This window comes from Pleuronectes platessa, chromosome 9 (assembly GCF_947347685.1).
Source record: "Pleuronectes platessa chromosome 9, fPlePla1.1, whole genome shotgun sequence".
Classification (NCBI taxonomy): Eukaryota; Metazoa; Chordata; class Actinopteri; order Pleuronectiformes; family Pleuronectidae; genus Pleuronectes; species Pleuronectes platessa.
The window spans coordinates 13587484-13613900 of NC_070634.1; the positions used below are offsets into that span (position 1 = coordinate 13587484).

At 43.7% G+C, this 26417-nt stretch overlaps 1 protein-coding gene across 1 annotated transcript in view; it reads left to right on the forward strand.

Annotated features, from left to right (window-relative positions):
• Positions 1-3257: 3257 nt before the first annotated feature.
• The window catches only part of tle2a (TLE family member 2, transcriptional corepressor a), a 42055-nt gene continuing 18895 nt past the window's right edge, over positions 3258-26417 (forward strand). Inside the window, exons 1-2 of the mRNA XM_053431253.1 lie at positions 3258-3914; positions 14087-14250. Of these exons, the coding sequence (XP_053287228.1) occupies positions 3891-3914; positions 14087-14250 (188 nt within the window). The 5' untranslated portion in view covers positions 3258-3890. The remainder of the gene's footprint in view (positions 3915-14086; positions 14251-26417) is intronic.

Here is a 26417-nt window from a genome sequence, read left to right on the forward strand (position 1 = left end):
GCAGGTTCCAACAAGTTCAGTTTAGGACTTTTTAAGACCATGATGGATCAAATTTGAGACCTTTGTCAGGTACTATAGATATGAAGGAATATCGAGGTCCTAGAATTATAAGCACTTCCCTGTAGCTGAAATTAAAATGAAGTAGCCTAGTCGAGAAGCACCCGCAATGTGCAGACTCCAGGCTGTATCCACGAAAATTAAAATGTTAAAGTGCAACAGAAGAAGCGTTAAATGAGTCCGACCTATAAACATATTTAAGATGTAGAAAGTTGTATTTGAATGTGTTTAGAACATTTTAAGGCCTAAATTATAGGGTTAGGGGTTCGGGTTAGGGTTAGGGTTTATGACAATTTATGATTTTATGGAAATTCTAAAACCTGAAGACTCTTTGATCCTGAGTTTCAGCAAGCCTCCATCTCTCACACTTTGGATTTCGAGCAGGATTTAAATGTATAATCCCACAGCTGCCCAGGACCCGGGGATAACACCAGACAGGTGGACTGATCCAAGTTAAACAGGAATAACTGCTCTCATCATGCTGCCTTCCCAGTAAACAACAGAGCGGTGTAAGGACGTGATGATGGTTCATTGTGTGGACAGGATCTCTCCTGCAGACCTCATCCAGCGTAACTGGGGCCTCATTTGTTATGAGGGCATCACACACGCACTTTGGCACTGATATCGCTGCTGGCGACCACAAAGGAATGAGACGATCTGAGAAGTTTCATGGGAAGTGAACTTGTTTTCATCGCTTCCTTCAAGAACAACTCCCCCCTGCTAGGTAATCATTTGAGTGTTTGTGTATCCGGTGTGTCTTGGCTTTCACGGGTGCTCTCTCCTCAACTGAAGATGTGATTAGACAGTGATGCTGCTGCTCCCTCTGGGCACTTTGCACAGTTTTGCCCTTTGAGACAGGTGTGTGGAGGAGAGCGTGTGTTTACTTACACTCAGCGAACATGTGTTTGACAAGAACTTTCTCTTCAGAGCCTCACACGAATGAGCTCGAACCAAAAGCATTACGGCCGTTGAGTCCTCTCTTGTGGGAGCCACTTCTGATGTCCCGTCGCTCTGAGGCCACTGTGGAGGAGAGAAGGGCACTGTGGACTCTGTGTGTTTAATCACTGGAGCTGGGCCAACGCTCACACCCACCCACCCACACACACACACACACACCCACCCACCCACACACACACACACACACACACACACACACACATACACACACACACACACACACACACACACATACACACACATGCACGCACACACCGAGCTCACTCCTTCATCTGACCTGCCAATAGCAATAATATGTGTCCTTCACTTATCATTTTCTATCATCTATATTATTATGCCTCCCCCCCAGCACAACACAACGCAGACTCATACATCCTGTGCAGCCCCCTGTCGCCTACCCCCGCCCCATTACCCAGCCCGGCACAGCAAGCTACGCCCCCCCCCCCGCCCCACACACACATGAAAGATCTCCCCATGCTGCAGCAGACTGCAAAGCACTGCATTTCTCATGACTTTTTTTTTCCTGATAAATGTGATCCCAGAATCCGAGAGGGAGGCCAGTGCTGTGCATTAAAATTCATGGGTAAAAAAGGGCAATAAAATCTTTCTTTCTTTCTTTCTTTCTCTCTCTCTTTCCTTCCCTCTTTCTCTCCACTCTCCCCTGCTTGCTCCCCTTACCCTCCTCTCTTTTTTCATTCCCTCACTTGCCTGCTCAACGCACAAACACACACACTCACACACAAGGACCAGCCGCACTCACACACATGCACACACAAGCTCTCTTTTTTTTTTTTTCATCACCCGTGTGCACTCTCCCTCTCTTTCAATCTCTAACCCTCCCACTGGCTCCTCTTTCTCAGCATCCCCCCCGCTGTCCTTCATCCTTTATTCTCTTCCTCCTCCCTCCCTCCCTCCCCCCTCTCTGCCTTTCCTCTCTCTCTCTCTCTGTCTGTTTCTCACACACGCACACACATACACACACACACACTGACACACACACACAAACACACGCACACACACACACTTTAGACTCTCACACAAACACACACCCATCTATATTTTCCAACTCCACCTCTGGCAGGTTGTGATTTCCACTGTCAGAAATTGCTTTTTCAATATCTCTCTCTCTAATTATGAGCCCCGCTAAAGGGGTCGTGCCACCAGAATACCAATTTTTCCACCATTTCTCCTCCTTCTCCTCCACAGTCCTTTTTGCTCTTTCCAGGTAACAACAATACACACAATTAATACAGAGCCTTGGTATTGTCTCAAACACGACCGGTGTTGCACGTCTGCAGGTTTCTGATGCAGTGGCTCGGATCTAAATAATTTTTTGTCATATTTGGTCAGGTCCCTGTGGTCGGGACTAATTTCTGACATCCAGGGATGAAAAAGGAGGATGATGCAGATGTTTATTTCCACATCGACGAGGAGCAAATGGGGCCAATGCGAGATTCTTTTTTCTATTTTTTTATTCATACAGTTGAAGGTTTGAGGGGAGAAAAGGGAAAACCACTGAATCCTGATAGCAACCACACATCTCCTCAGCATCCTCCATCACCCCACACACACACTCAACACACACACACACACACACACACACACCCACACACACACACAAACCTAGGAAAGGGTTAAAACTATCGCCGAGCCCCGGCTTTGATTGACGTGCTGAGCCCGCATCCACCAATCAGCAGCCGGTCATCGCGGCCCACGTGGGCGCTCTCAACACCCATTGGCTGGATTTGCCAGTGTTTACTGCGCTGAGGCCGAGCCCCACGTGGAGATTTCATTCAATCTCTGAACCCTCTGAAAGCTGTCTTTGCAAAAAAAGAAAAGGTTCGCACTTCAAAAAAGAAATGAAATAAAATTAATAAAATCTCCTAATCGGGTGCGCGTGTGTTTTCATTAGCATCGTTACGAGTGCAAAACAACAACAAGAGGAGAAACATGTAAATAAGGCCGATCTGCAAACACCATGAGGCTGTGTGGAGAAGAGCATTGTCTCACAGGCGATGGGGAGAAATTCCGTTATTTGTAATAGAAGCAGAAGGTTATCAATTTTTGATAAAACAATTTGTGGTGGTGGTGGTGGAGGGGTTGTGGGGGTGGGGGTAGCAATCCGTGTCTTTAGGTGCGACCCCCCCCCCCCCCCACCCACACACACACCCATCCACTCCTCGCCAGAAAAGCTCCTCATATGTTATGTCCCATTGAGGATCAGAGGGAGGGAGGAGGGGTGAGGGAGAAGTGAGGGACTCTGGGAGTGTTGTGTGAAAAAGAAGTGCAGGCCAACGAGCGAGACAAAAGGAGGCTGCGGCTGCATTGAATGCGCTGGGTGGTGTGGCCATAGTCTCCGGAGCCACAAGCAGAAACCACATTAGCCCCCCTCTGGCCTTCACGCTACAGACGGCGAGGGAAGAAGAATTATATATATGTAGAGGAGGAGAGAGAGGGAGAGAGGGAGAGAGCGAGAGGGAGAAAGCGGTCGAAGTCGCTGGAAGTTGAGGAGCCGAGAAGAGAGAGAGCGCGTGAGAGAGCGAGCGAGCTCCCCCCTGGACCCCGGGTGTTCCTCCTCTCCTGTCCGCGTCGAGTGCGCTGCGCTGCGGTGGTGCGGTGCGGTGCGCTGCGGTGGCTGCTGGAGATATAACCCAGAACAAAGGAGTCTTGGAAGCGAGGAATGAGCGAGCCGAGCCTAGCGCTGCCATTACCTCTGAAACCGGGCCAAATGCCTCTGTGAGCGCCACAATAGCAGTAGGTACCTCTCGCCGGCTCGCGGTTCTCGACGAGGCTCTCCGCCCCGAAAGGGAAGAAGAAGAAGGCGGAAGGAAGAAAAGAGAAGAAACACTGAGACGCACAAGTCGGCGGCGGCTACAATGTTTCCCCAAAACCGACCACCGGTAAGAAGGCTACGCGTCTATCTCACAGTCCTCACGCATTTTTGAACGCGGTTATTGTTTCCTAACCGGAATCACTATTAAACACAATAAACCACATAGTATTTGTTTAGCCTCTATAAAGAAAGTGTGTGTGTGTGTTTAGGAATTGTTTATCTTATTAAATGTATTTCCGGGGGAGTCCTTTGTAGTGCGCTGTATAGTGCAACTTCACATCTCATGAGTATTTATGTAAACGCCCGGTGAAATCCATGTCCAGTGAAGGTCGGGCAGAATTTATTTGTTTTATCGAGGCACCTTAACTTTGCCCAGTGTCGGTGTGTGTGTGTGTGAATCTCGTGTCCTTGGTGGCCGCCACCTCCTCCATATGGGGTTGGAAACATGGAGCCTCCTTCCAGCTCCATTCTGGTGGTGGAGTTGACCCAGATGATGAAGTGTGTTTGTCCCTTCCTCATGTGCTGCGAGGAGGGAGGGGGTAGTGAGTCAGCCCGGCTTGTTGACACCATCACTCAATGGTCTGCCCTTCTCAAGTGCCACTCATTGTTCTAAAAAAAAAAGAAAGAAAAGAAATCTGCTTTTTTATTTCTGTTCAGTCATATCAAGGGTGGGTAGACTGAAAGCAAGGAGACAGCCGCTAATGCCCAAATGCTCTGTAATGTGTGTGAGAATGACAACAGAAACGACCGGCAGGTTGTCAGATAGATCTGTGTGAGTGCGTGGCTTTAATTTGTTTTAGCTGAGTTAGGTGGAGAGCTTTTGAGTAGACTGAAATACATAAACACTGGTCCTCCAGCGGTGTGAAGTATCAATTAAGACCTGCTCATTTGCCTAACCCTCAGCTACGTCCCTCAGCCATGCCGTCCTTCACCCCGCCCCTGACTGTGTTTGGATATTCATGTCCCGTCCATGCACCGAAAACCAGAGTGTGTAAAACTTAATGTGAATATGTGCGCGCCCCACTTAAATGAAGTCTTCTCACAAATCCATTCAGATCCAAAAAGGACACATTCTTTTAATTTTTGGAAGCATCTGCGTGTTTGCACACTGCTTCAATCCCACCACCATCGTGCAGTGCAACTTCTATTCCAGCCTCTACTTCCTTTGAGCGATAAAAGGATCTTGTGAGTCCCCTCAATCCAAACACGCCACACATACACAAACATCACACACACACCAGCAGCAGCTGTGTATGTAGTATGGCTGACTGCAGGAAGGCAGGGCAGGAGGCAGACTGTGGCTCTGTGGTTTGCACTGTAAACCCAATCCCTCTCATCCAGCCTCTCCTCGCTGTGTTCCTGTGAGAGCTCCAAACCACATCTTAATGTATGGGCAGGCGTCCCAGGGTGAGAGGAGCAGACTGCGGCGGGTCTGGGTAGAATGTTTAGGCCGCCGGCCCCGTTTCCATTCTACCTCTTTGCAGATCTCGACAGTGCTATGCGAGCCCCCCCCCCCCCGAAAAGTCCCAGGCCATCAGGAGCTGTTGTTTGCACCTCGCAGTGAAGGGCCACTCAACAAGGCAAACTGTTTAATATCTGAAACGCTGGCCTCGCAGTAACCTGTCATCACCGGAGGATGGTCCGCTGTGAAGGATATGACCCATAAATCCCGTTACCCATGGCCTATATATCACAGAATATAGAGTTGTCTTTTATCAAATGTTAGTTATCAATTAACATGCCCACTTTGGAGACACTAATTAGTATCCACATGTAATTCTACCGGTTTATACCTTCGTATCGCCATTGTGGATTCCTCATGTGTATGTAGTTCATCACCTGTTCCAAATTTTTTCTTATTACAATTTACTATTACACAGGTTCATATGACATGCTCTCTATGGCAGAAAGCACAACAGACTTAGCTGTTTTCCAATCACTCAACTGGCACATTTAACAAAAACGGAATACAGTACACACATGAGCCAACTTCTCCCTATCAGAGCCTTAAAATCTGATTACACCCGCAGATGTAATGGGGCTGTAAACACGGCATTTAAAAAAAAAAAGTTTCTGGAAACACTTGAGGTCCTTGTATGTGCCCAGATGGTTTTGGGATCCGGCCTGATGCCAGCTGTAAACTAGCTGAGATGTGTATGGGACATGGCTGGCTCTCTTAGGTTGTTAGGGTTCTGTCAAATCTGCCACATTGCAAGACTGTACTGGATACACATCCACAAGTGAAGAAGAAAGCCAAATATCAAAGTAGAAGTTAGGATTGAAATCTAATCAGAAAATAATCGTCTGTTTTCTTAGCCGGCAACGATGCTAACCATGTTAACAATGACACATTTTACCCGCTTGAAATTAAGGTTGGGCATGTATTCACAAGGAGCAAATTGTGACATTTATAAACCTCACAAGTGTTTGTTAAGACCTGGCCTGTAAGAGTTAATCAAAGTATAATAAATTCATCATCGAGATTGCTCAAAGTTCATAATAAGATTGCTAATATTTCCAATAGCCCTCTACCAACCATTTTCTTCTCAACAAAGCTGAGTATTGGGGGAGGGGTTTGTCAAGAGGCTACTATTGGGGGGTGATCTGTTCGGCTGTGTTCAGACAGAGACTCACCCTGTGTAGGAAAAATGCAGCCCTTCTTATCTACTCAATGAGGGAGCTGTGCTGGGGGGCGCTTTGAGAGGAGGTTGTCCTAAAAGATGCAGCATTGTGCGACAAAATAGTCGAATCCGGTTCAGCTTTTTTTTTTTCTGTAACCGAGTTAAAGATGCATGAGACCACACGTTCCTCACCGACACTGCCGCATGATGCAGTGGCAAGAGTCTGTGAATTGTTCAGTTGGAAAAAAAAGTCCAGCTGGAAAGAGTGCAGGGGCTGCATTTCTGAGGATGTGTGGTTTTATATACCTGTGACAATGAAAGAAAACCCGGGGCGTCCAGTTGAATGAACATTGATGTCACATTGTAGCAAGAGCCAAAAGAGATTCAACTTTTTTTTTGCTACATGAGGCAACGTTACTTTGGATGACCCCACCCCCTCAATAGTCTCCCTTACGTTAACACCCTTCCATCGTTCGAATGAGAGGCTGTGTTTTTTTTCTCACTCTGCATGATGTTAACGTGGCCTTGCTCTGAATTCCCTTCCAAGCCCTCCATATTCATCCTCTTCAGACCACTTGGTTTAAAATGGCTATCAAAAATGCAGCTCTCGTTTGAAAATGAGTATTGATAACCTTTTTTAATTTATGTGGTTTTGCCGAAGGTTCAAATCTGTTCATAATCTTTTAGTAGGAAAGGAACACATGGTGCTGTTACTATCTGACTATCACTGATCTGGTTTCCAACCAGACAGTCCATTGTAAGCGTTCATTATATTTTTCAGAACTGCTTCCTTGTTTTACTTGGTTTGAACTTGTTTAGTTACCATATTTACACACAGTTTCAGTACGCTGTGGTATATTTATAATATAAAGTTGGGTAGATTCAATTTGATAATTAATCATTTTCATTTGATGTTTAAATGTAGGCCTGTCTCTTCTGAGTTGCCATAGTACAGGTTTTTATCTTATATTCAAGCACCAGCAGCACTTGTGCAAGTAGAAGTTGTTGCTCTGTTACTGTACTCATCATTCAAGGCCTAAACAATAGCCATTAAGCATTGCTAAACTCTGAGCATATGCAGCCCACATGACCTCGCTATTTGCTCCTCCTCAGCCAAGTGCCATTGTGAGGACTGTGTTTGCATGAAGCTTGAAGGAACGGAGGGAGCCACAAAACAAAGCCAGATTCACGTCATGATCCGTTGTCTCAGATAACTTGACAATCAAATGCCTTTTTTTTGTTGAAAAACAGTTTTCTCCATCCCTCTTGTTTTTAGCACAAATGGGGAAGGAAACGGTCTGATTTGGGGACATATAGCACAAACCAGCTGTGTGACTTAATATGCAAGGGAGGTTGTTTTTTTTGGGTTTTCAACTTACCTCCAAGTGCGGCCATGACCTGTATCTTCATCTAGGAGGTCGTCTTCCCTAATGAGTCTGTTCCGTGAGCTAAATAAAGGCAGGTAAGAGACAGAGTGTTGTGTGGAGGGCAAATGAGTGACTGAGATGAGATGCTTTCTTCTCCTCATCCTCAGAGCTAGCATAAAACACCCCCCCCCCCCCCCCCCATACACGCACACGCACTCACACACGCACACACTGAGTCCTAGCATGCTTTTAGGTCTTTATCACCACTGTTGTCCGGCGTGGAGAGTGTCTTATCGATCAGGAGCTCGCCTGCTATGCTCAGGAGCGAATTAGTGAGAGAAAGAGACCGAGGGAGGCAAAAGAAAATGAAGGAAACGAGGCTGAAGGGATTTCAGGTTTACACAAGCTGTCGTGGAGGTGCGCCTCAGTGGAAGGAACAAATGAGCTGAGGGGGTTACCTAATAAAAGAAGGCACCTCCAGCAATTAAGCCAGCTGACAGGCAAACTGTGGCTCTTCGCTAATGTGGGCTGACAGCAGGGAAATTTGAATAACGGGGCATGCGGGAGGAAGGAGAGAAGGGGGGAGTAGTGGTGGCGCTAATGAAACAGGTGCCTGGCAGCCCCTCCCCTCTAAGTGCAGAAATCATTGGGAGATTACGAGCCCATTTCTCTCGCATGTAGCCACGCAGATTGCTAATTTGGGTGGGGGGACTTGTAGGAAATGGGGGCGGGGGGGGGGGGGGGGACCAGTGCCTTTCCTTCTCTACTGCATGGTGCTTTAACAATGCAAATCACTAATGAATCCTGACCGTAGTTTTGGAATCATTTGGTATCAGGTGCTTTTAATTCAAACCCTTCTGATGGCTGTGTACTGACACGTTTCCTGGCCCTCGGACTTGGGGGGCGTTTTCGGCATGTGTGGGTGGATTCGCAGTGATACACACATTCAGTTATGTTACCCTGAGTTAGACCTCCTGTCACAGCGTCCTTGGTGGTATTCAAATGAGAGAGGGAGAGAGGGAGAGAGCTCGGTGGGTGTTTACTCTGATGATTGACTCTGTGGGTAAGCAGTGTAATTAGTGGCCTGACTAATGGGCTGAGCTTTATGAAGGAGGCAGCAGCAGAGCATCTTCCCAGCTGAAGGAGACGGAGAGATCGAGCTCAGATGAAAAGAATAAAACAAACTAATCTCAACATTCAGCAAAGATATTTTTAGCCACAGCGTTTTCACTTCCTCTGACTATCCAGAGTATGCACCTTGCAAAATTATGAGCTAAAATATGCGCAGCAGCAATCGAGAGTTGGAATAACAGTAGCTGGATACGCCAACACTTGCCCTTGACCAATCACAACGAGTCAGTCTCAGCAGTCAATTATGACGCTTTGTCCCATTTTAATAGCATCAATATATTCATATCAAATACGAAATTAAAACTAAACTCATCCGAAAAATAAACACATGAATTAATTTGATAAGAATTACCTTAAATCATAGATCAGCTTTGGGAAATTTATATTTGACCTCTACTTTGACTTTTTAATTTGGTCCAGCTCCAACCATTAACATGGAAGACGCAGGATTTATGACCTTTATTCGAGCCAACCACCAGGTGGCAATCAAGATGCTTTGGGGAGCAATCCTTATTTATAAACAGTTTGTCTTCCTAACAGGTTTAATACATTTTTAATATAAATATTTGTCTGTGTCACACTTTGTTTTTGACTAAATGCCTGTGTTACTAATGCTACTCCCATCAGCCTTAGTTAGAGTAGTAATTCACAAATAAATGCTATATATAAAAATATGATCTGCTAAATGGGAGCATATTAGCGTTGTCATGTTAGTCTCAAAGAGCCGTTTAAACCCCAACCTCTTGTGTTAACAGACATTCATTTCATGTTGACCTGTGGCTACTTTCTTTGCAACTGTAGTTTAACTATAAATGAAATTCTCTGCCTAAAATTAGATTCAGCATTTCAAAAGCGGAACGTCATAGAAAAAACAAAACTGTGGCAACCGCTCAGGTTGTGTGTTTTTTGACGAACTCTTTCTGTCTTTGTTGCTGTATGCTGTGTGGCAGGGAAAGGAAGGCGACTGTGAGAAATCATCCAGTCATCTCTCTTCCTCCCCACATCCCCTGCAGCCTTGATAAGGAAACACAGTAGTGTTCATTTTAGTGAACCCAATATTCCCCTGCTCGCACAACCACATCATAACAGTGATGGCCCCATTTCAGTTCCATTAGAAAAACCACGTATCACTGTGGGTCAGTGCGGGCAGCAACGATTGAGACCCATATTGTGGATTCCTAATGTTCTTGACGTAGCCATCCTGTGTGAATTCAATCAAGTCCACGTGTGCTTGTAAATACTTGTGGAAAACGGTTGTGCACACAACCACATGGTGTGTGCAGGGGCCATGTATAAGAGAGCAGTCTTGTTTTTTGAGCACGTGTGTGTATGCCTGTTGATTTTAATGGCGGCAGGAGGGGGTTGGAGCGAGGATGTGAGGTCATAGTGGTTTGTTGCTTGCAGTGTAATTAGAAATAAATGCCACACTTGTAGTGGTCCATTCACATCAGAACAAAGTTGGTGCGCAGATGTTTACGTTTGTACGAATCTTTACATTCATGGATGTTGTTGCATCTGACCTTGGATAGAATGTTTGTGCAGAACATGTACCCTGATCTCTTATGTGCTGTGTTTGGTTTCCCAGCAGTTGTGCAGCAGCTAGCATGTTTTAAAACAGCCTTACCTGATTGTCTTCAATAACCTTTCCCACCAAAGGGATGTGGGATTTGATTTAAATAATTTCTATCCCCATAGATGACTCCTTCACTCTCGCTCTCATCCCCTCATCATCAGGCCCTCATTTAATCATCGCAATTGACTTGTGCCTTCCTGGGATAAGGGAGAGATTAGTGTTGAACGTGTGTGTGCGTACATCTGATGCAACAGGGTCATATCTGGGTTTTCATCATTGACCTTGTGGCCTTTAACCCCTAATGTTGGCCTGTAGCTTCCTCGGCTGGTTTTCTAGAACGGGACAGATAGGCGCGACGCTTGGCTGCTGCTCAGGCCCTATGCGCACCACACCGCCGATTGATCTAAACAGTTAAATAATCAGATCATCCTATTGGAGACAAGCTTTCCTTCCTCAAGCCGAACTGCTTCACGCAGTCCTCCCTCAGAAAAAGATCCTGCTGTAATTGTGTAACCGTGATTTTCAGCCTATGTAAGCTTTGTTCAAGGGCAAACGGCATGTCTCTTGTTTGCTTTCAAGCCGAGAGGGATGGAATAACTGACTGTGGGATTATCAGGTGAGGCTCAGTTTAGACTCATTCCCACAGGTCAACAGGTCAGTGCAGCGACCTGACCTCTCACTTTAAAGCCTGCTCAGCTATTTGCCAGATCAGGAGTTGGAACAAACTAATGGCAGTGTTTCATGTGTGATTTAAAGAGGTTGTATGCTGAGGTTTGATGTATGCTTTGCCCGTGTTTCAAGGGAGCATCTGTCACATGCGTCCAGTCTGGTGTGAATCATCACAACAGAAATCCTAACCAGCAGACTGGGGTTGTGTGTTGTGTCCCGAGTGGCCAAGACAGCAAACAGTGGTTGTTTCTTTCACCTAAGATATTTAATATTATATATCTTATTATACATCCTCTCTTTCTTCCTTTGAGGGTCAGGAAATAGACCAGCTCACTAGCATCATCCATTTCAGCAGGAGGCTCTGCCCCATCTCTAACCTGTCCTCCGGCGACATGGCTGTGAAGTAGAAAAAAAAGAAAATCCCTGAAAAATATTAAAAAGAAATGGGAGGGAAAGGAGTGATGAGCGAGAGAGAGAGAGCGAAGAAAGATAGTCTTTCATTTCATTCTTCTTCCATCCTCCCATAAAATGGCCTTGGTGCTCTTTTTTTCCTCCTGTGAAGAGTAATTGCTCTGTGCGTGTGTGTTGTGTGAAAGAGGAGGGGAGGGAGAGTGTGTGTTTTTAATCATGGGTTGTGTGTGAGAAAAGGTGTGTGTGGGTGTGTGTGAGCAAGCCTGACAAAATGTGCATGTGTATTATTGTGGGGGTGAGTGTGCATAATGGTGGAGCTGTGCATGCAAGGGAAAAGAGGTGTGTGAGTGTGTGCGTGGTTGTCTCTGCTCTAGGAGGCGAATCTGGCCGACAGATTGAGAGCAGCTTGTTAGAAAGAGGAACAATGAGGCCACAGCCCCCTCTCCCATCTTCTTTTTCTTTCCTTTCTTTATTCTCCTTTCTTTTTTTCCGTGCTCGCTTTCTGCCCCTTTCTCCTTTATTTTATTTCCATCCCTTTTCACAACACTTCCTCTCTATCTTTCTCTTTTCTGTATACTTCTGACTTCCTCACTAGGCTCATTCATCTCATCGGTCCAGTTTTTACCCTCCATCCATCTTAAGACGTCGCCTGCCTCATAAGTTAGTCCAGAGTTTTTGGGGACCCTAAATCACAAACACTTGCTTGTGGTCCAGCTTTTTTTTGACAAAGCTTGAGCTGCATTTCAGCGTGGAGGAGCCCAAATGGAGGAAACATTATTCATATGATGATACAGTCAACGTTATTTGCTTCCTGATTGGAAATCGATTGCCAGCCGTGAATGCAAAGCTTTTGGTCACAGTTCCTCCTCATTGTTGTTCCAAGAAGAAAATCCCTGCACTAATTTGGCACCACTGCTTTCGTTGTTTCTGGTATTTTCTGCAAGTTAGCAGTAATGGCAAAGAAGACCGGCAAACACACATATGCCATGAGTCCTTGAATGGTCGTGTGATATGCATTGTCAGGATGGCGATTACTTCTTATACGATGCTAAAATGCTCCTGATTCATTTTACACATTATCAACACATTATTTTTGGCATAAGTGTTGATTGATGTTGTGATTAAGTTGTTTGTTCATTAATATTAATGTGACATTTAAAAAAAAAAAAAATTGATTCTTTGAAAGGAAGCTCTGTAGCTCACAGGTTCATTCTTAGAACTCTTGATTAGGAAATACCCTCACAGCGTAGGGTTTTATCAGATTAAATAATTTAGCCAAATTAAGTTTTAACGATGTTAAATCTTTTGTAAAAATTAAATCTTAATACCTTAACCGCCTACAATTACATTTGCCATTTTTTTGGGATCTCCCATCACAAACTGAAAAAGAGCAAAAGAGTTTTTGAATCAATGACCAGACTGGCTTCCGTTAAACTAACAGTCATATTAGGACTAGTGCCTCTCTGCAAGAGAAATTATGGTACATTACTATCACTCAGCCTCACTGTCATATTCACCATTGATAAGCTTGTGGAACCCACTGTCCCAGGCCCAGTCGGCCTCTGCTCTCTGTTATTTTGACAGAGAGCCAAAGAGACAGACAGACGGACAGCCCCCCCACTCTCCTAGTCCGGCTCTCAGCCCCCTTTTGTCTGCCTGTCCTGCAGCATTACCTCTGTGGTTGTAGTCTCCTAATTGCTCTGGACCCTGTCGAGAAGGGAGACTAAGCACAGGGGTTGGCAGGGGTCTTCAGCCATGATGGGGTCTTTTTACTCCACTTCTCTCCCTCCCACTGCTCTTTCTTTTTTTTATGTCTTTATTCTACTCAGACTTGAAATAAGACAAAGTGTGCTCATTTGGCTAAGAGGCCCTTGTACACTCCGCCCTCCCCCTCCAAGTTGGTGACCCATTCACATCTGCGCCTGCTAGTGACGGCAGTGTCTCAATAATAGACAGCCCCTCACAATGGTTCCACAGGCATGGTGGTAAGCGCGTACAGATTTGGTGGTCAGGTACATATTTTCTCGTCATGGTTGAAACAGCTTGAGTGGAGCTTTTCCATTACCTCATCAAAATAGCCACGTTTCACATAAAACCACTCACCCTTTGGTTGAAGGTTGTCGAAATTTGGAAATAGAATGTTAACACTTGTTGTTTTTTGGAATTATCACATACTGGTAGGTATTAACATCCTTTCTCAGTCGAATTTTTCCGAACACAGCCTGACCACGTCTGGTATCCACACACTGTGAAAAATATGCTGAAGGGAGGCAGAAAAGGGGCCATGCTCTGCTGCGAGAACACGTTTTAAAGTAAACAATGTTTAAGAAATAAGATAAAATAAGCAGTTATGTAACTAATGTATTTCTTGTTTTCGTTGTACCGATGAGTACCAAACCTTACCTGAGGAACGTACCAAACTGATCTGTTACTCCCCCACTAAGCATGGTATCTCTTCTCTTTTCAGGCACCTTTGCAGCCACCCCCTGGGTCCTCTGTCTCAGTGGTGGCAGCTGCTGCTGCAGCAGCAGCGGCAGCATCGGGGGCGCCCCAGTCCCTGAAACTAACCTACCCAGAAACCTTGGACCGCATCAAGGAGGAGTTTCAGTTCCTGCAGACCCAGTACCACAGGTATAACTTTTTCACATTGTCCACTGAGATGATGACTTTAATCCAGGAAGTCCACTTTGTGGAACAGATCCATGAATTTGAAGAGTTAGCACATGTCAAAAACTATGCACAGAGGTTTATAATATTTTGAACAACATAGAGAATTTTCAAATCATGTTGTAAAGTTACCTGCAGAAATGTTTTTGATTGATCGCAGCAGCGGGGTACCAGATGACCTTGCATTGCGCTGAGTCAAAAGCTGAGCCAGATACAACACACTGTATTTCACGTCCTTTCTTGCTTTCCTGTCTTACATGTGTGTACAGACACACAAACACACACACGCACATATGCAGTCGAATCTCTGACTGAGATAACGCAAAGCTATGCTAACTTTCTTGGCTCAGATTTTTGGACCACTGCAGATGTGTGTGTATATATATATATATTTGTTCTGTCTTTTCCCTTAAGGAAAGAAGTATGCATATATTATTTTGTGTATATAACGCTAGCCACTCTTTTTGCATGACTCTGCGCTGTGTTTGATGTGCAGGAATGTGCCTAGAATGCCTTTGAATGTGGGATTTGTGCTGGCTGTTCTGTCCCAGTCTCTTTCTCTCCTTTCTCTCTCTCTGTCTCTCCCTCTCTGTTCCCTTGGCACACCTTCACAGAGTACCCACCCCCTCACTCGTCTCTCATCCAGCTTTGATTCAACTGGCCAGAATCTCCCCTCCCTCCTTTCTGTCCCCCTTTTAAACTTCTTTTATATTTATTGTTACCCTGCTCGCCAGCATAGCCGCTCCAGAAGGGGTCTGTTTCTACCCCTGTGTGTGTGTGTACATTTCGGGGGACTATTACTTGGGATGGTATTTCCAGATGAATAAGGATGGGTCAAAAAGAAGACACAGAGAAATCAGAAAAGTAAAAAGTACTTTTTATGAATGCATTTTTATTTCTGTATCACTGTAGATTGAAAACTTATTTATGATCATATGGAGGGATAATGACTTCCAGCCTCCATCATGATCTCTTTACGAAATTGATTTATTACATCATACAAAGTGATCAGCATTGAGGTATAAACAGCCTGAGCAGGATATGCAATGTCCCTTCGAGAGCCATTTTCCGTAGAGAAACACTTTCCAATATTAGGACATGTATTTAGAGCTTTATATTTTTACTAATAATTTGGTCTCATGGATATTAATAGGAAAGAGAATTGTGCAGGTATTTTTTCACCTTTTTGTGCAGATTATTTTAACCCAGGTTCTACTAAATGTCTCCTGATGTGATGACAATCATCCAGTGCCACCACATGAACTATAAACCACTGCCAGATCAGGTCCCACACACCCACACCTATCCAGCACTTGCCAACTGTGACCACCTCTTTGACATATTTTGTGCTTTTATCTGGATTTTTATTGAATTTCCAATAAAGGATGATTCTTGAAATAGGCATAGAGTCTTGAAATAGCATGTGTGCTCAGTGAATAGGAGGGAAACCCAAGATTATCACCTTCTGAATAAATTTGTTCGAAAGTGTTTGCAGTTTCCCTGCAACTAAACCTTCAAACCAAACTTCTGTTGGTAGTGACAGTGTGAACAGCTCCCCTGGCAGCAGTTCAACGTTCCACCTCGTGTTACAAAACACCTGGAGCCTCACTCTCCTGACAAGAGCCGGAACTAAGAACCAGGGAGCAAGATAAACAATAAATTCGTGATGAGATTAAGAACACGATTGGGAGCAAGAGCGAGCTTGTGATTCCATCTGCATCTCCCAGTTTCTATTCCACATTGTGCTGTTTGAGCAGGCCCGGTTCAGGTTTCCAGGAAAGCTTGTTTCACCTTGCTACCGGCTTCTCCAGTGAGCACAAAAAACACAGCAGATTAAATCTCTGTACATGACTACAACTGAAAACTAACACTGTAACCATAACAATGGCAAACACTGCTGGAACAGAATGTCTAATAGAAATGTTTACACAAAACTGTTGGACGTATGTTGACTCTGGCAGACGAGTACCTGTTAATTGGTTGTTTGGCTCATTTATGATTGACATACAAATGCCAGTAAACTTGTACTGCTCATGCCGGAAAATGACAATACTGCTGCCTACTGATTTTTTTCAGAACTCATTTTATGCAAATTTCACGCAATTGTGATTCAAGTCATATTAACAAAGCCATACATTCGACCCACGAGAGCATCATCAAATAAAATAGAAAAAATAAATGCATTTCTTTTTTAATCTTTTTTTTTTTACCTGTGAGATTAACTGAAGCGAAGCAAATCACTTGATCATATTTAATTGCAGCAATCGTCAATTGTAGACCCCCGTCCGATATATACAGTGCCTTGCATAAGTATTCACCCCCTTTGGACTTTTCTACATTTTGTCATGGTATAACCACAGATTAAAATTTATTTCATCGTGAGTTTATGTAATTGACCAACACAAAATAGTGCATCATTTGGAAGTGGGGGGAAATATTACATGGATTTCACAATTATTTACAAATAAAAATCTGAAAAGTGTTGAGTGCATATGTATTCACCCCCTTTACTGTGAAACCCCCAACAAAGATCTGGTGCGACCAATTGCATTCACAAGTCACATTTGCAAGTCACATAATTAGTAAATAGGGTCCACCTGTCTGCAATTTAATCTCAGTATAAATACACCTGTTCTGTGACGGACTCAGAGTTTGTTGGAGATCATTACTGAACAAACAGCATCATGAAGACCAAGGAGCTCACCAAACAGGTCAGGGATAAAGTTGTGGAGAAATATGAAGCAGGGTTAGGTTATAAAAAAATATCCAGAGCTTTGAACATCTCTCTGAGCACCATAAAATCCATCATAAGAAAATGGAAAGAATATGGCACAACCGCAAACCTACCAAGAGGAGGCCGTCCACCCAAACTGAAGAGTCGGACAAGGAGAAAATTAATCAGAGAAGCAACCAGGAGGCCCATGGTTACTCTGGAGGAGTTGCAGAGATCCACAGCTGAGGTGGGAGAATCTGTCCACAGGACAACTATTAGTCGTCTACTCCACAAATCTGGCCTTTATGGAAGAGTGGCAAGAAGAAAGCCATTGTTGAAAGGGATCCATAAAAAAATCCCGTTTGGAGTTTGCCAGAAGCCATGTGGGAGACACAGCAAACATGTGGAAGAAGGTGCTCTGGTCAGATGAGACCAAAATTGAACTTTTTGGCCTCAATGCAAAACGCTATGTGTGGCGAAAACCCAACACTGCCCATCACCCTGAGCACACCATCCCAACAGTGAAACATGGTGGTGGTAGCATCATGCTGTGGGGATGCTTCTCTTCAGCAGGTACAGGGAAACTGGTCAGAATAGAGGGAAAGAGAAAGGATGGAGCCAAATACAGGGAAATCCTTGAAGAAAATCTGATGCAGTCTGCAAAAGACTTGAGACTGGGGCGGAGGTTCATCTTCCAGCAGGACAATGACCCTAAACATACAGCCAGAGCTACAAAGGAATGGTTTGGATTAAAGAATGTTAACGTCTTAAAATGGCCCAGTCAAAGCCCAGACCTCAATCCAATAGAGAATCTATGGCAAGACTTGAAGATTGCGGTTCACAGACGGTCTCCATCCAATCTGACTGAGCTTCATCTTTTTTGCCAAGAAGAATGGACAAACCTTTCCATCTCTAGATGTGCAAAGCTGGTAGAGACATACCCCAAAAGACTTGCAGCTGTAATTGCAGCGAAAGGGGGTTCTACCAAGTATTGACACAGGGGGATGAATACTTATGCACCCAACAGATGTCAACTTTTTTGTTCTCATTATTGTTTGTGTCACAATAAAATTTATTTTGCACCTCCAAAGTACTATGCATGTTTTGTTGATCAAACGGGAAAAAGTTTATTTAAGTCTATTTGAATTCCAGTTAGTAACAGTACATAATGGGAAAAAGTCCAGGGGGGGTGAATACTTATGCAAGGCACTGTAAGCCATGGTCTCTGACGTAGCTGCTATGCAGACCTTTTAGATATTTTCTAAATTCTTGTTCTACATATTTGGTTGAATTTGTTTTCTTTTTATTTATGGTTAATTATAATACATTTAAACTTTTGGAAATCCTGGAATGGACTGGATTTCCTGTTCATGCACGCGCTCACTCGCACACTCACTTTGCTGTGCTTGCTGCTTTTTAATTTATGCACCTTAATACAGGAACTTAATCACGTACTGCCTGTTTTCTTCTGAATGTGCTGTTTAGGGGGGGGGGGGGGGGGGTTCTTGTCCCTGGTTCATTGATGTTTTGTGTGGGTTGAAAGAGTGACTCCTTTTCATTTATAATAATAATAATAATATTGTCAGACTGGACTCTGACTGGCACCCCACTTTCTAAATGGAGGAAAAACCTTCCATCAGCTCATTTAACAACCAGAGCAGGAGTTTTTACATTAACTTAAACATTGCGATCAGCACAATAAGATTCTTTCTATAATGGTGTAACTCTGAGAAGCCATCAGATGCCAGTTTCTTAACAAATGTGACGCTAAAAAAAGTCTTGCCAGAAGAAAGGAGCAGACATGTTGTGGTCAGAGGGATTATCGGTGTCCTTGTTTAGTCCAACAGCAGACGGGTCAGGACACAGGCCCACATCGGATCACAGGCTACACCTTCATGTAACTGGACCCACTTGTTACCGTATTCACCCTGCAGGGAAAACATGAGCCGAACTCCCACAGAGACAGACACACACACACACACACTGACCCACTCAGACACACTCCCAATCTGATGCCTGCCCTTAACACACACACACACACACACACACACACAGAGTTACAGGCCCCAATTATCTCCCCACACACAAATAGATGTTGTCTAGAAATAGCACGGCTTAGTTGCAGGGAAGGTGGCTGGATTCTGATAGATGTTGGATTAGATGGCAGGAAAAAGACTGAGGGAAGGGATTAACGCTGATGAGCCTGCCACTGTGTGTGTGTGGGGAGGATGGGTGGCTGGGTGGCACGGTGTGTTTCTAAATTTGTGTGTTGCTTGTTTGGTTTGGTGGTGTGTACGTGGTTGGAATGAAGGGTTGAGAAAGATTAGTGAGGGAAGAATAAGAGAGGGAAGGGTTTATTAATTACATGGTCATTGGTGGGTCAGTGACCCTGATTTTGTGCGCGTGCGTGTGCGTGCATGAGTGAACTATCTAAACAGACCGTAATCAGCAGACGGGGGGTAGACGGGAGGAGCGGCTGACACAGAGCTCTCATTACTGTAATTCTGTCTCCCCACACACACACACACAGTCGCAGGTCACTTGGGGGACATTTACATACACTTGTATTCACTTAATGGAGACTTGCCAAATCCACTGCTTGCCTAACACTTAGCCTACCTAACACTCAAACGTAACCACCAACTCCAAATATCTGCTTATCCCCAATTGGGGACACAGCTTTTGTCCCCAGTTGGAGAAGCTGCTAAATTAGTCTAAAATGTGTCTCTATAGCTGCTTTCAGATATGCACTGGACGCATGTGTGAACATGTCTGAGTGAGATGCTCCGCAGTTTCTACAGACTCTATCTGCCTGGCCTCCTAGTACAATGTCTGTAGACAAAAATTTAAAAAAAATTAAGAAATGACGTCGATGTCAGGTTGCTGTAAACATCACATGATCTACTCAGCAGAGTTAATTTGTCACTTCCTGCCTCTGCTCCAACACTCATTAACCCATAACATTGAAAAATACTATTAAGAATGGACGAGTGCCTGGCACATTATAAAATACCAATTAACCATTTCATTTTAACAATGGGTACATTTTTAATGGGTTAAAGCAGCACAGTCAATATGAGGATTAACAAATCACACACTGAGTGAACCAGACCAATAGGTCGACGAATACTATTTACCTTAAATAATGTTAAAGCAAGACGTGTGTGGTCTGGTGGGGAAGATATCAGCTCTCCACTCACCACTAACATGCTGTCACTCGTCACTACGAGTCCTTCCACTCGTCTCTGCCAAAATACTAGACGGCTGTAAAGGCTACAGACGGACACACACACACACTGAAATGCTACAATGTAATTTTTAGCTGCAATAATGAGCAGAAAGAGCGACGGGTTCTCTTGTGGAGAACTGTTCTAGTTGAGCAGTTCATTTGTAATAGAAGCTCCAGTTTCCCAAAGCTGAGTATTGTCTGAACTGTTGAGTCAAACTTGAACTGGCATGGTGTGAACTGAATATATCTTTACAGCACATGCAGATCCAGATAGGCTGTGTGCGTGTGTGCACAGATATAATTAGATAAAGTAGTCAGGAATCCTCAGTGTTTAACTGTCTGTCTGTCGCTCGCCAAATGATGAAATTATATTTGCTTTAGGGAGGGCTGAGGGTTTGTGGTTTGTTTAAAGATGCGATGTGGGTTGGTTTGTGTGATACAACTTCTAATTGTGAGTGTGTGTGTGTGTGTGTGTGTGTCAAACATTTATCAAAGAGCAGAGCTTACAGTGAGTCTGGCAGCAGAGAGAGGTATGGTTTGCCCCACTATAGTGCGACAAGATCCTGGCTTTGTTTGTGTGTGTGTAGGTGTGTATTTGCTCTCATGCATGCCCTTGAGAGATGATAGAGTACACAGGCAAGTTGGGTGGGTCCTTGGTGTGTGTTTGTGTATATCTGTGTGTGTCTGTGAGGGTGAGGGTGAAGATGGAGAGAATCTATTAGCTGCATCGTAGAATCAATAAGAATCAATCTGTTATGTAGACAGAAATGTTTTCAAGATAAAAACCTCCACATCCTCCGATGATTACGATAATGAGCAGGTTGTGCATATAATTCAATTAAGCTAGAGCAGAAACCACTTTCATTTTCATGATTTTATCATCTTCATCAAGCAAAACTATCAAATACTCAGCTGTTTTGTGGCTTGTGTTTAGTTTAATATATTCTAAAATTTGTGGGTTTTCAATGGTCAAACTAAATGAGCATTTTGAAGATGTCACCTTGGCCTCCGGTAAATGGTGATGGACATTTCTTTGATCAAATACAATCAATTGCTTGGTCAAGAATATAACCAGCAGACTTCAGTATTGGAAAACAACAGGTAGCTGCATGCCAGGGATTCTGTTAAGTATCAACCTTGATTTGATACAATTTGACCACTGTTGTTTTGTTTATATGATTTGGGAAATCTAAACATGATTTATCACAAAGCTGTTGTTTCTGAAAATGAAATAAAAACCTAATTTAGTAATTTACATAAACATGACCTTATAATTGTTTACAATTTTATGACATCAGGAAATGGATTATACGGGAATGAGCTATAGTCAAGTACTTGATGCCGTCTTTAATTGACAGTCGTAGATAGTCTGCTGCTCACACAGTTCAGTGTTCATTGAGTTTCGGGCAGCAACAAACATTACATTTTCTTAGTTCTTCATTTGTTTTCTCAATGAATCAGTCCTCAATTTGCCTTGATCTTAATTACTTGAACTATTCAACCACTAGTCAAAATATCAAAGATATAAAGGCTACTATCAGAGAGGAGAGGACTGAGCAAACCAGTAAAAAGTTACAGTTGTAAAGCTGTAACCAGTACATTTACATCATGTCATAAATCCTTCATATTGCTGGAACCAGTCTGCCCCCACCTCACACCTTCATCTCCATTCATACGCAGTGTGTATTTGTTTAGACCCGACACAAAACTGGCCGAGGGAAGGAGGAGATTAACTCGACAGTTTTTTTTTCCATCATTACTTTTTACAAAAAGCTCTGTAATTCTACTGTATATTGAAAGATTGATTATGCGGCTGATGATATTTAATAGTGAAAGCAAAAATGAAATGTTTTATCATTTGGCACAAACCTGTTTTTACTGTCCCGTTGCTGCTTTTTGTGCAAAGAAAATTAATGTTCCTTTAAATATTTATCTCTGTGAACACAGACAAACATATTCTCAAACAACTAAAAGCAAACGGACAAATGTTTGATAGAAAAAAAAATATAAAAGAATTATTTTTGCAAACTAATCAATGAGGGAATGGGTGGGAGAAAAATTATTGAAGAAACTGACATTGGAAAGAGCTGACATTTTTACAATACCCAGCAGCCTGTTTCAGACACAGAGTAAAACGGCAGTCTGCACATTTTCTGCTAAGTGCAGGGTCTTAATTAGACACTTCGCTGTCTGTAGGCTCTTGTTAGAGTGTGTGCATGTGTGTGCGTGTGTGTGTGCTCATGCCTGTGTTGATTTAGCAGGTTTGTGTGTACGTGTGGGTGAAAATACTCTGAGCTTGTGTGTGTTCTCGTGTGTGTTCTCGTGTGTCTACATACATGAAGTTTAAGGCTGTAAATGAATGTTGCTTTGGTGCTCATGCGCGCGCACGCACACACACACAGACACACACACACAACTAGACGGCTAAGTGTGTGTGTGTGTGTGTGTGTTCAGTAGCATTGCTGCACTGACAGAGCTGTCTAAAGGCTGGCAGGCTGCAGATTTGTAGCGCATTCGGCTGATCATCTTATCTCCTGTCACCGCCAGTGAAAGATTGGAGGAACCGAGCCCACGGAACACACGCACACACACGAACGCACACACACAGAGTTCCATCTCCTTTCGTTCTTGCTGGTTCTCTCTCTATCTCTCTCTCTTGCTCACTCACTCAATCTTGTTTCCTCCCTGTAGTTCTCTCTCTCCCTCCTTCCCTCCCTCTCTCTCAGTAAATGGTGCTGAGCCAAAGACTAATTATTACAGGCAATCATTTCGACATGAAATACCCACTTCCTGCACACCGCTCTCCTCCCCTCTCACCCTCATTTTCTTCACCCCCTCCAGCTCTTTTATGTTCCCACACTCGCACAATGGCAACACAAAAACACAGACACATATGTTGGTCTTTCTACATTTATGAGGACCCTTGTATATTGCATACCCTAGCCCCTTACCCATAAATCAGCCATCAAACTAAATGGCCAACCCTTAGCCTAACCCTAACCCAAGTCTAATCAAAGTCCTAAACCCCCTACAAACAATGGTTTTGAACAATATCCCCACTTGACCATCCAAACACACACACACACACACAGACACACACACTGGATTTCATTTATTAAAGTCCATTTTGTGGGGAATGGTTATTGCTTTCTAAGAATGACCCTGGGGTCTTTCCTGTACGCACAAGAAGTAACCTTGTGTGTGTGTGTTTGTATATATATATTTGCTACATAGCCTTGTGCAATTTCTGGAGTCATATGCAAACAACACAGGACAGTTTTTCGCATGGGTATTGAAACAGCATGGCTCAGACTGCTCCTGCTTTTTGCCCTGAATTATCATTTCAAGCACCATACACCAGACATATACCTGCTGTGAATTATAACAGTATCATAATATATGCATATGGCAATATGGATTCATGAACCACCAACGGACATCCACATCATGTTTAAAGCTCTGGAATAATTAGACAGCGAATCAATTGATTTAATATGAGTACATTCTTTATTAGAACATTGTGCTAATACACAACATGTCTTGGTCATATCATAGATTGGTCAGAGAAGAGAGAACTAAACGATTTGCAACTCAGGTGCTCAGCTGCGCTCAAGTGACTGGAGACAATTTGGATTGTTGATTTATTGAATTGTTAAACTTTCTTGTTCCTACCTTTTAGTGAGTATTGGCTACTTTTTAAATGTAATCTCAATGTTTTGGACTGTTGAACAGATGCAGCTACATTTTTGTCACTATTGTATATTTTATTTGACGAATAACATTTTAATGACAACTACATTTAACCAGTGACACATTTGAAAACACAAGAATTATACAGCGTGTGTATGTTTTTGTGCATCTTTAGGACCTTATTAGCAATTACCTTGTCAGGACCAGTATACCTCATAGGGACCAAAGCCTGGTCCTAATGGGGCAAAGTGTAATTTCTGAGTTCCTGGTTAAGGCTCAGGCTAAGATATGAATTGTGGTTGGAGGTGAAGGGGTAAAGTTTTGGTTTGACTGTCCACAATGAATGGAAGTCAATGCAAAGTCCTAAAAGGGACAGCTGCACAAACTTGTGTGTGTTTGTCTAGTCATTGCTCTGCTTCTCCAAGCTCATCCCAAGTCTGTCGTGATGAACATGCGGCCACACACACACACACACACACACACACACACACACACACATACACCTACACATTAGTTCTCAGCCCAGCTGTGAGTGACTTCTGCTGAGAGGCAATTCCACAGTAATAAAATCTATAGGGTGGGGGAAGGAGGGGGGTTTAATCCTCATTCCCTCTCTCTACCACCACATACCTTTCCCACTCTTCGTCCTGCTTCTCTCCCTCTCCTCCCTCGTCCCTCTTCTCCTCAAATGGCTGGCAATGATAAATGAGTCAATTATGTGTGTGTGTGTGCACGCAGCGCTGGAGAAGGGGAGCGGATGCGAACGTTATTACCTGTTGCGGCTGGGGCTAATGTTGCGGTATTAATCATATTGTAATTTTCCTCCGCCAAACGACCCCCACCCCTCACCACCACCACTTCCATTCACCCACCTCCAATGTCCCACCTAACCACGCCGCACCAAAGCCCCCTCTATCAATCTCTCTGCCTCCTGCAAACAAGTCTGCGTAAACCGCAAAGGGCCCAAAATATCCTTCCTCTCTGGAGAGGGGTTGGGGAGTTGGAGGTGGAGGTGGAGCGCAGTGTGCACCTCTGAGTTTGTTAGTGAGAGGAGAGTTGCAGAGGTAACAAGGGAGGTGTTTGTATGCTTGACCTTAACACATTTGTATGTGTGTGTGTGTGTGCGTGCGCGAAAATTCAGCCACTGGCATTCTCTAGTTTTAGAAGACACAAGGGACTGTTTAGTGTGAGGAGAGACAAGCAGACACAGAGGACAGACAGATATATAGTACACAAGGGAGACGTTTGGATGCCATCACCTCAGAGGTGTTTGTTTGTGCACGTACGGATATGTGTCGAGAAGATTTCACACAAGGTCTCACTGTAGTTGTGATGGAACCTCATGGCGCCCAGGCCCTGTTCAGGTCTGGTATTAACCTGTTTTGGTGGATTGGATCACATGTGAACGCACCCAAGAAGCATTAAGGACGCATATGAGATTAGATCGATCCAACTTCACTCAGAGCTTGTCGGGGATTCTAGGATGCATGCGGCCATGTTCTTGTTGCATTATAAACGCAAATGTTTCCTGATTCACACTGAGCGACTCTCAACTCAAATGACTTCCTTCGGGCTGCTCCAATTTTCTATGCATTATTCATACCTGGTTTTAACCTCCATGTCAGTTGATCCGATCACATGAGTGGACAGCTTGGCATTAGAATGTGTTTCCTCAAGTCTCCTTTAGCTTTTAGCAATCATATCTCACTTCCCTGCTCTATGCAAACAAACATGTGTTTAGTTTCTGTTTGCAAATACCAAATGACATTGTTTAAAACAGTCTGAGTTTACATATGTGTTTTGTTTTCAGTGTTTATCTGTGTGTGAGGGGGCTAAGTGAATCAATGCGCTGTGCACAGCTCTACAAGATTTAACGTAATTGAAAAAAAATATGTGGCTGATTTGTTGTCAACATGTGGTTGTGGTCACACATTTTGCAATGTCTAGGAATAGAGAAGAACAAAATTATTTTCCTCATTAAACTGTAGCAGGTCAGAGGTGAGTAGGCAGTGCTTCATAAGGGGACCAGCACACATTTGCGTTCACACTGTTGAAATAATGGGGGCACATGTGTCCCAGACCACCTCTGTATATGGTCTGGGTGATCAGGTCTGAAATATATCCTCAATGTGGTCACACATGAACTCTCCACCTGTGATCTAACGCTCAGGATGGATGTTAATACCAGGTCTGAATGGACAAGACTGCTTGATATACAATTAGCCTACTCACATATTCTACCCTTACTGGCAATAACGTTTTCTTATGTATAACTACTTTACACATCGACAAACCTTTACATTGTGTGAAAACATGATGTCTTAAATATTGTAATTTTGTGCTGTTACACACAGCATCTATTGCCTCTAATGTGGATCTCTGTGAGGCTTCTACGTTTTTCCCCTGTTAATAGTTTTTTTTTGGTCAGGACAGAGGATGTTGCACCTTGTTAAGCCCTTTAGGTCGAATTGTATGAATACGGGCTATATAAATATAATT